We start from the raw sequence: 9,677 nt of genomic DNA, 5'->3' as shown, positions 1-9,677 counted from the left end.
AAGAATGTTTAACATGTAATCAAAAAGATAAATGTATAATATGTGGAGAAGGATATTTTATGAGTTCAACAGGAATATGTAAATCAACAACAACAATTAAAGGGTGTAAAGGAGAAATAGATAAAGAATATGGATGTAGAGAATGTTTAACAGGATATTATTTAATAAATAAAGAATGTTCAAAATGTGGAAATAAATGTATAACATGTTTAAATGAGAAAGAATGTAATACATGTGAAGATGAATATATAATAATAAATAAAGAATGTATTCATTATTCAAATATTAATAAATGTAAAGAAACAAAAAATAATAAATGTTCAAAATGTTCATTTTGGTATGGAATCAATGAAGAAGGAACAAAATGTAATAAAGAAATTGTATGGTGGATGATAATGATAATTATCATCATTATACTTATTATCATCATTATAATAATTATAATTATAATAATAATGATTAATTACATTATAAAACGCAAAGAAAAGAAAGAACAAGAGAAAACAACAACAATATTTAAAATTTCACAATCAAATATCAAATTCATAACACTTGGAGATGGAATAATAACAAATAAAAAAGAAATAGAAATAGGAGAAGGAGAAGAAATTGAAGTAAATAAAGAAATCAGAGAATTAATATGTATTGGAAATGAAAAGAAAGAAAAAAAGAAAATACAAATAAGTAGTAAAGAAGAAAATGAAAAATATTCAATTAGAACAAACCCAAATATCATTACAATTGAAGGAGGATATGCATGTGAATTTGAAATATTCATTACAATCAAATGTACTACTAAAATTAAAGAACAAATAATGATAATTAGTAAAACACTTAATAAAACACAAGAAGAAATAATTAAAATTATTTCAATTAAAGGAGAAACACAAATATCAACACGACTTGATCCAGATGAAATAAAAGAAGAACATAAAATAGGAGAAGGATCATTTGGAATTGTATATATCGGAGAATTTAGAGGAAATAAAGTAGCAATTAAGAAAATGAAACAAATTGATAAAAGTGAAAATAAAATGAAAGAATTTGAGAAAGAAGTAATGATGTTAGATAAATTTAGAAGTGAATATATTATTCAATTTTATGGAGCAGTATTTATTCCTAATAAAATATGTATGATAACAGAATATGCAAAATATGGATCAATACAAGATTTAATTAATAAAAGAACAAACACGGAAATACCAAATAAAATAAGAATTAAATTCATGATAGATGGAGCAAAAGGAATTTCATATCTTCATTCAAATGGAATACTACATCGAGATATTAAACCAGATAATTTTCTTGTTGTAACAATTGATGATAATATTGGAGTTAATTGTAAATTAACAGATTTTGGAGCATCAAGAAACATTAATATGATGATGACAAATATGACATTCACAAAAGGGATAGGAACACCAAAATACATGGCACCAGAAATATTAAATCGAGAACATTACAAAATGGAATCAGATATATATTCATATTCAATAACAATGTTAGAGATTATTACATGGCAAGACCCATTTCCCAAAACATCATATCCACATCCATGGGATATTGCAGATTCAATCACAACAGGTAAACGACCAACAATAATACAAGAAGTTAAAGAAGATATTAAAGAAATTATTGAAAAAACATGGAAACAAGAAGCGAAAGAAAGAATAAGAATAGAAGAAGTAGTAAGAATGTTAGAAAGAATTGAAAATAAAGAATGAAAACAAACATAAAAGAAATAGAATTAATATTTCATTTAATTCTATTAAATAATTTAATTTTATTAACATACTTTATCATTTTATTTAATTACAAATAAAGAAATGAACAATAAATAAATTAAAATAGAATACATTCATTCAAAATAATTATATAATAAACAAAATGAAAAATAGAAGAATAAAAAGATACTAAATAACAAGAATGAATACATAATTATAAATTATAATATAATAAATTTGTTTTAATTATGTTTGATAGAATTATTAATTGAATTATGAATGATAGAGATATTAATTAAATGATGTGTTTGTTATTTTAATTTTATTATTGATATTGTTTTTATCTTCTTTTCTTTTAATTATAATTTTCATGTTTATCATATAATTTAGGCAAAATATTTTGAATCAATAAAATAATAGTTTTTATTATTTTGTTCCTAAAAAAAAAATAAAAAATAAAAAAGTAAATTAAATACACATCTATAATCAATTATGTTTGTTTATATTTTATATCATTTTATGATAAATTGTTCTGAAATATAAATAATTCAGAAATGATATTTGATTCAATGTAAGTATACATTTTTATTATTATGTTATTATTATGTTATTTATGTATTTTATTTTTATATATTTATATATTTTATTATTATATTATTTTTATTATTATATTATATATATCATCATTTTATCTATATATTTTATATTTATCATATTTTATTAATTTTATATTCTTATTATTTATATTTATATATATATATATATATATATTTCTTATATATTAATACACTTCATTATCTTATTTTCATTTCATTTTATTTTTATATTTTATATCTTCTTTCTCTTTATATTTATTATTATTATTTTATTTATATTATATTGATTTTATTTATTATTATATTATTTATATATTTTATTTATTATTATATCATTTCTTTTCTCTTCTTATTTCTTTATTATTTATTATTATTTATTTAATTTTTATATCTTCTATCTATATCATATGAATTTATTATTTATTATTTATCATATATTACATATTACATATTATATACTAATCATATAACATCTATAACTGACTACCTAATAAACACTAATAATAAATAATACATATAAATAAAAATCATAGAAAAAATAAAAATGAATAAAATAAAGATAAATAAAATAAAGTTAAATAATTTGCATCAATAAATTAAACACTTTTTATTTCATATTTCTAATTTCTGTAATAAAAAATACACCCATTATTTCATCATTATTTTCATCTTTTATTATCTCTTTTTGATTTACTCCTTTTTATATTCTCAACATTCTACTTTTATTCTTTTCATCTTCTTCTACTTCTTAATTTCACTTTTTTTCTTTCATATCCTTCTTTTTCTTCATTTTTTATTTCCTTTTTTGTTGCCTTATTTTATTACTTGATTCTTTATTTCAATCTTTTTATTCAGTACTCTTTTCATTTCTGTGTTTTTTGTTTGACTTTTGGTCTTTTTGTTCATTCTTGAATCATTTTTGTTGGTTTTATGTTTCTTGTTCAATTTTATGTTTTTTTTCTCTTTTTTTCCTTTATTTCCTTTTTCATTTCCTCCTTTAACATTTTCTTCTCCATTTTCCCTGTTGCAGTTTCTTTTTTTTCAATATTTGTTATTCTTTCCAATACTCCCTGTTTCTTCTTCCTCTTTTTTATTGTCTCTTTTTGTTTTTGTTTTGCTCCATTTATATTCTGTTTCTGTAGTTTTTGTTCCTTTATCACTTGTACTTTCAGTATCTCCTTTTCTATTTTGATTACCAATTTCTATTCCAGTATTAGATACTTTTTTCAATGTTTTGAGTTTGCCTATGTTCCGTTGTTTCCTACTTCTGTATTTTGTTACCATTTGTTCTTTTTTTGTTCCGTGCCACCGTTTGCTTTATTTCCTGGTTTTACAACTTTTTTGTTAGTGTGTTCTTTTTTCTTTTGTCACGTGTGGTTGTGCTTTCTTGACCTTAACTCCTTTTATTCCTTTATTTTCTTGTTTTGCACTTGTAGTTCCTGCATCATTTACTCCATCATTTTTTACCACCAACTGTTCCTAAAGTTCTTGGTCCACTTATACTTGAAGTTTCCGTTCCTGTTTCATGACTACTTAGTTGACTATTTCCATCACTCCCTTTAGGGGTTTTCTTTTTCTTTTACTATTTAGTTCACTTAAGATTCCACTTTCTTTACCACTCCCCTCTTCTTGAACATTATTTATTGATATTTATTCCTTTACACCTATGTTGATTGTATTGATGATATTGTTTCTTTTCCCTCTTCAACATCAACTTTTAAATGTACGTTATATTTATTGTATATTCCTTTATGTTTATTTGAATATATTTGTGTGTGTATAATTTCTTTATTTCTTTCTTATTTATTTTTAATGTTCTTTGTTGCACTTGTAATTATAAATTAATATATGTAATCATTGTTTGTTTATATTTCAGTTCTGTTCTTTAATTATATTCATTTCTATTATTATCATTTATTTCCATTTATTAATAATTCAATCAATTCGTTGTTCATTTTATTTCATTATATTTGTATTTTATAATTCAACAATAAATAGAATCAAATGAAATATTAAATTAAAATTCTATTCAGTTTTATAGTTCAATATCCTAAAATGAATAAAATAATAAATAATAACAATAAATACAATAATAATATGAAATGAATGATAAATTCAATTCATAATTCAACTCATTAATATTTTATGATTATATTCATTATTATTTATCAATTATTGATTATTCATGTTAATTTCTTATTTTTAGTATTTATATTTCATTATAATATATTTATTTCAATTGATTTGTGTATTGATTTGATTATTCTTATTTGTAATATATTGTTTATTATTCTATTCTTACTCTTATTATTTTATATTGTTTCTATCACTTGAATTAATTTATTTTGTTAAAATCTTCTTTATTTTTTGTTTATTATTTCAATCAATCATTATATATTAAATTATGATGATGAAATTAACTCATGACTAATGATAAACTCATTTTATTAATCATAATATAAAATGAAAAGAACGAATGATAATGAGAAGGTTTGATTTTATAATAATGAAACATTTTATTTTATCAAACAAACATGAAGAAATAAAGAAAAAAAGATATATATAACAAGAAATAATACAAAAATGAAAGAGAAGAAAAATAAAAGAGAATAAACAACAAATTATCTTGTCTGCACAATTAATATTCAAAATTTAACAAGATGAAATACGAAATTAAATTAATAAGAGTTATATAAATGAAACCTACTTGTGCTATTTTTTAAATCAATAAAAAATGATATTAGTTACAATAACCATAAATAACAAATACAAATATAATAATGATATTAAGGTTAATATATAAACCATAAACAAATCAATAACTATTATTCAATTAGTTTGTTTCATATATCCATTTATCTGAATATGAATTAAATATTATTTGATTTGTATTATTTAACACGAGTTAATATTTATTATAATCCTTCATTAAGTGTTCTCTTTTAGACTTCAATTATATTGAGTATATTTGTTTATATAATTTTCCATTTCTACAAATGACTCATTCTATCATTTTTATCTTATTCATACAATATCTTCATGTTAAATTGCTATTTCTTTATTATAGTAATTTATGAATGCAATTATTAATTCAAATAAAGAATAGTGTTTATATCACATTTAAATTCTATTATTGTATATTGACATAATACAAAAGTTTAAATAATTGATAAACATGCTTTACTAGTTAAATATTTATCAATGAATAACAAACATATTATAATAGAGCAACATAAATTTAAAAATATGATAAAGATAATAACATTAATTATATAAGATTAACATATGAAAAGTTTAAATTAACTAAAAGAAATGAATACTAACTATTGTTATAAATAAATTATTGGAACTATCTTCATCAGAAATAAATTAATAACTTAAATTCAATAGTAACTATGAAATTTAATAATCTAAATTCTCTTAACTTTTAATATAACTCTATTTCAAATAAAATAAAACAAGAAACCTTTTTTTTCCTACTATTATTAAGAATAGAATAATTTAAATGAATTAATAGTTAATGTGTTTTTTTAATACTTACTATAAATAAATAGGATGAAGAAATGAATGGATGAGGATATCAATGAACTAAAAATAAACAAGGGTAATAACGTTACATAAATGTGTAATTTTTCAACATTCATAACATGAAGAATATTTATTTATAAAAACCAATAAAATGTTAATAATATATTTAAGAATATTTATTATTTTTTTTACAAAATATAAATAACAGAATAATTTTTCGAACACTTGGTGTCGTATTCACATCATCTCGAAAATAGCATTTTCAAATGGGCTATTGTGTTAGGTTTAAGAATAATTGGAAAAGAGAAGTAGACTTAGTTGTAATATCTATATTTAATATAATGCGTGTATTTTCTCTCTTCTGCCAATTCCAATCACTCTTCTTTGTGTCTGTAATGTTATTGGGAATCTGGTTTATTTTTACAAGTTCATCACTATACTTATTTACTTCATCATTTTATTCTGTGTTACTTATTTACGGATCTCCTCTATTATTTGTATTTGTCTACAGATTTATTTTATTTTCATTTCAATACATAAGCGTATCAATCAAGTTTTATAGTAATGTTAGTGATAAGATCATCCCTAAGGATGGTTACAGAAAACAACTCGAAGCTGTTTTGACAGAATTTAGTTCAAATAATTATAATTGGATACATATTATTGGTATTATTATACCTCTTTTTGGTGTTATCGTTGGGTTAGTTGGTTATTTAATTCTAGAGATTGTTTATAATGTCCATGGCAAAAAGAATGGACATCGAGCACCATCTTTTCTTGGAACTATAGGGATTTCTTATTTGGTAATAGGTGCAGCCATTCAATTATTAATCTTTTTTATAAAGATTATTTGTGACTGTAAACAGCAACATGAAGAAATTAGTAAAGAACTAAGGGATGATGAAGGTTATATTTTTATAATTAGTTATTTAAAGTGCCTGCCATTCTTTTCGATTCTGTTGATTGTATATTCATTGATCTTTGAATCTGATTCAAAAGACAATTCTAAAAGTAATACAAAACCATCAAATTGTCAATGTGTTGCTGTTGCTGTCATAACCGTAATATGTGTAATTCTATTCCTTACCTTTTGTGGATTTTATATAGGGACTGTTATTAGTACATGGCAAGAAGGGAAATGGCTATTATTATACTTAATAATATTTTTATTCTCAATACTCTCTAATGGAGTTACTATAATCAAAGAATTAAGAAATAGGAAATTCAAGGAAGCAAGTGATAAAGCTGATTCTCATTTTGGATTTGATTTTAATAGTAGTATTATTCTTGCAATTATACTAATTGTTATTGTAGTTATCATTGCATGTATAGTTGTTGTTATGGTTTATATTATGCCAAATATAAAAAATAAATTCAAAGGAGATAATACTCAAGAAGGTATTAAAAACGATGAGTCTTATTTAGATTTAACACAACAATTAAATGGATTTTTGTGGGACATTTCATATGATTATTCATTTGATAATTATGATTATTACCAAGAATCAAGTAAGATAGAAAGAAGTACTCGTAGTCAATCACAATTATGTTCAAATGATTCATATGGCATTACACCAGCAGAATATGGTTGTTTGAGTTCTTTAGCATATAATGAAAAATCAAAAAAACAATATCAAAAAGATTTTTCTGAACAAAGAAGTAACTCAGATGTATCAGGAAGTAATGAAAATGATTCAAGTGAATATGAAAAAATTGACCAATATCTTAAAAACAAAGGTTGGGAAATCCAACAACATAGTAAAGGTGAACTACATTATCTGGTAGGAATTAAAACCTTTACAAAAGGTCAACCAAATAAGGTAAAAGTGATATCTTTTAGAGGAACGTATTCAAATTGGGATAGGGTTTATGATGTTCAATTGTTTAGTGAATCTGCATTTCCAATTCTATCAGTTACGGTATTTCCATTATTTACAAAACAAACTCTTTCAAAAATAAGTTATGGACTATCATTCTTCGGAACAAAAGCATTCAAAAAAACTGATAAAACACTTTTAGGCATAGCAAAAGAAGTAGTAGCTAAAGAAATGAAAGAAGGAATCCCTATTGTGCTTACTGGTCATTCACTTGGAGGAGGGATTGCAAATCTGGTTGGAACGGATCAGGGATTGCCAAGTTTTGGAATTTCTCCTCCTGGAACATTTTTAGGCTCAAAAGGATTAGGACTAAAGAAAAAGGATGTTCCTGTACTTGTTAGAGCCATCATACCTGACAGAGATCCTGTTGCTGCTATAGGAATAAATGGAGGAATACGAATCAGAATACCATGCTATGCAAACTCATTGAAGTGCCATGGTATACACAATTCAGTTTGTATGATTGGTGAATTGTGTAACGATAAAAACATGTTAGAGCTATGTAAGGACACATGGTTGAGTTGGGGGTTTGATGGGACAAACATATAATTGAGAGAAGGGTTTAATAACCTTAAATTTAAAAGAATAAAGATATAAAAAAGAAAAGAGTTAAACAAACATAATAGTAAGTTATAACAGTAAAATACTTTTAATTTTTGTTTAATGAGAGTTAGTTTCATAATTTCGTGCTATTTTTGATTTCCTTTTGTGTTAAGGTATATTTTTTCTTTCTCATATTTATCTTCTGTTTATTTGATACACTTACTATCATTAAAACAGACTCATTGAAGAAACACTAGAAAAAGAATAAAAAAATCTGTATTAAAATAAGAAAAATAATACCAACAAGTGTCAATAGTAGAGTAATGAATTAGAAATAAATATTATCACAATAATTATCACAATAATAATTACAAAAATTATATTAGTTATTTTATGTGTTTTAATAATTTCATTCTTTATTTTAAATATTTTAATATATATTATATATATGTTATAATACAGAATAAACTTATTACAAGTAAAACCGTGTTAAAACATATAGAAAAGAACAAGGTAATATAAAAATAACAAGATTAAATGAACGTACAAATGCGTTGAAAAATTTAAGAATATTTTAAACAACAATATAGAGAAGAATATTATTAGATGTATTAAATTGAGAAATAGTAATATGTGTACTAGTTGAAGTGAATGATAAATAATTAAACAACTTGGTTGATTACTAATTGTTTGAATGGTAAAAAATATTAGAAAATAAAAAGAATATAAAAAGTGGTAATAATAGCTTTAATAGATAAGACAAAGTAAATAACTATTAATGCATTGTAGTTATTTATGTAAGTAATCTTTTACTATAGTAATTTTATAATTTTACCTTAATTCTGTATTTTGTATTGTTTTGTATTGTGAAATTGTTTTAAATTCTATTTTCTTTTCATTTATAATCGTATTTATTTAAATATATTATTTCTCAATGTACTTTATTTTTTGTTACTTTCATTTATTTTCAACATATAATTGTATCAATTTGATATATTATTGATATATTAAAAATATTATTTAGTTTTTGAACATAAAAATAACGTTCTAAAAAACAACAATAGAATAAGTTAACCAATAATAACGATACGTATTAAGTACTGGTGTAATTAAATTTTAAAGGGATAAACATTAAATGATATAAATGTGAGAAAAGGATAGTTTCAATAAAAAAAAAATAGAAATAAAACAAAATAAAAAAGAGAATAAAAAAGTATCTTAAGGATAATTATCGTATACTATAGGAAAATCAGAGTGTAACTAAAAATAAGTGATAAATAACAAAAAATCAAAAACAATTTCCAAAAAACATGGAAAAAAAGGAAAAAAGAAAAATAAAATGAACAATGTTTCATTTAAGAGGAAGGATAGTTAAATAAATAAAAAGAAACAGAATAGCTCATTGCTAT

The 9,677-nt window shown here is 22.1% G+C and overlaps 4 protein-coding genes across 4 annotated transcripts, besides 32 other annotated features; 3 read left to right on the top strand and 1 right to left on the bottom strand.

The window, feature by feature from the left end:
• Nucleotides 1–59: 59 nt before the first annotated feature.
• On the top strand, nucleotides 60–1,724 carry EDI_081790 (tyrosine protein kinase, putative; the record flags this gene model as incomplete). The annotated part of the gene is made up of 1 exon (XM_001737086.1): nucleotides 60–1,724. One exon carries the CDS (start codon nucleotides 60–62, stop codon nucleotides 1,722–1,724), a length of 1,665 nt encoding a protein of 554 aa, XP_001737138.1.
• Nucleotides 244–318: a sequence feature (AT_rich).
• Nucleotides 390–460: a microsatellite.
• Nucleotides 563–706: a microsatellite.
• Nucleotides 1,639–1,751: a microsatellite.
• Nucleotide 1,752: 1 nt separating this feature from the next.
• Nucleotides 1,753–1,814: a microsatellite.
• Nucleotides 1,815–1,961: a microsatellite.
• Nucleotides 1,962–2,038: 77 nt separating this feature from the next.
• Nucleotides 2,039–2,102: a microsatellite.
• Nucleotides 2,103–2,116: 14 nt separating this feature from the next.
• Nucleotides 2,117–2,199: a sequence feature (AT_rich).
• Nucleotides 2,200–2,313: 114 nt separating this feature from the next.
• Nucleotides 2,314–2,496: a microsatellite.
• A 40-nt stretch (nucleotides 2,497–2,536) lies between these two features.
• Nucleotides 2,537–2,558: a sequence feature (AT_rich).
• Nucleotides 2,559–2,569: 11 nt separating this feature from the next.
• Nucleotides 2,570–2,656: a microsatellite.
• A 13-nt stretch (nucleotides 2,657–2,669) lies between these two features.
• Nucleotides 2,670–2,751: a microsatellite.
• A 67-nt stretch (nucleotides 2,752–2,818) lies between these two features.
• Nucleotides 2,819–2,848: a sequence feature (AT_rich).
• Nucleotides 2,849–2,855: 7 nt separating this feature from the next.
• Nucleotides 2,856–2,902: a microsatellite.
• Nucleotides 2,903–2,968: 66 nt separating this feature from the next.
• Nucleotides 2,969–3,143: a microsatellite.
• Nucleotides 3,041–3,220: a microsatellite.
• Nucleotides 3,097–3,262: a microsatellite.
• EDI_081780 (ATP synthase a chain, putative) lies at nucleotides 3,251–3,953 on the top strand (the record flags this gene model as incomplete). The annotated part of the gene is made up of 2 exons (XM_001737085.1): nucleotides 3,251–3,804; nucleotides 3,884–3,953. The coding sequence occupies 2 exons, from the start codon at nucleotides 3,251–3,253 to the stop codon at nucleotides 3,951–3,953; spliced, it is 624 nt and encodes a 207-aa protein (XP_001737137.1).
• Nucleotides 3,266–3,436: a microsatellite.
• Nucleotides 3,954–4,072: 119 nt separating the features above from the next.
• Nucleotides 4,073–4,252: a microsatellite.
• A 21-nt stretch (nucleotides 4,253–4,273) lies between these two features.
• Nucleotides 4,274–4,345: a sequence feature (AT_rich).
• Nucleotides 4,346–4,378: 33 nt separating this feature from the next.
• Nucleotides 4,379–4,419: a sequence feature (AT_rich).
• Nucleotides 4,420–4,461: 42 nt separating this feature from the next.
• Nucleotides 4,462–4,647: a microsatellite.
• Nucleotides 4,515–4,696: a microsatellite.
• Nucleotides 4,697–4,846: 150 nt separating this feature from the next.
• Nucleotides 4,847–4,941: a microsatellite.
• Nucleotides 4,942–5,552: 611 nt separating this feature from the next.
• Nucleotides 5,553–5,596: a sequence feature (AT_rich).
• A 377-nt stretch (nucleotides 5,597–5,973) lies between these two features.
• Nucleotides 5,974–6,053: a sequence feature (AT_rich).
• A 61-nt stretch (nucleotides 6,054–6,114) lies between these two features.
• Nucleotides 6,115–8,274, top strand: EDI_081770 (uncharacterized protein; the record flags this gene model as incomplete). The annotated part of the gene is made up of 1 exon (XM_001737084.1): nucleotides 6,115–8,274. The coding sequence occupies one exon, from the start codon at nucleotides 6,115–6,117 to the stop codon at nucleotides 8,272–8,274; it is 2,160 nt and encodes a 719-aa protein (XP_001737136.1).
• Nucleotides 6,992–7,019: a sequence feature (AT_rich).
• A 277-nt stretch (nucleotides 8,275–8,551) lies between the features above and the next one.
• Nucleotides 8,552–8,658: a microsatellite.
• Nucleotides 8,659–8,666: 8 nt separating this feature from the next.
• Nucleotides 8,667–8,727: a sequence feature (AT_rich).
• Nucleotides 8,728–8,757: 30 nt separating this feature from the next.
• Nucleotides 8,758–9,623, bottom strand: EDI_081760 (uncharacterized protein; the record flags this gene model as incomplete). Its single annotated transcript, XM_001737083.1, has 2 exons — nucleotides 8,758–9,013; nucleotides 9,565–9,623. 2 exons carry the CDS (start codon nucleotides 9,621–9,623, stop codon nucleotides 8,758–8,760), a joined length of 315 nt encoding a protein of 104 aa, XP_001737135.1.
• Nucleotides 9,089–9,236: a microsatellite.
• Nucleotides 9,260–9,291: a sequence feature (AT_rich).
• Nucleotides 9,434–9,480: a microsatellite.
• Nucleotides 9,624–9,677: the final 54 nt, after the last annotated feature.

The sequence above is a fragment of the Entamoeba dispar genome, genomic scaffold, assembly GCF_000209125.1.
Source record: "Entamoeba dispar SAW760 scf_1105229460339 genomic scaffold, whole genome shotgun sequence".
NCBI classification, from domain to species: domain Eukaryota; phylum Evosea; order Mastigamoebida; family Endamoebidae; genus Entamoeba; species Entamoeba dispar.
This window is presented reverse-complemented; position numbering and strand designations above follow the sequence as displayed.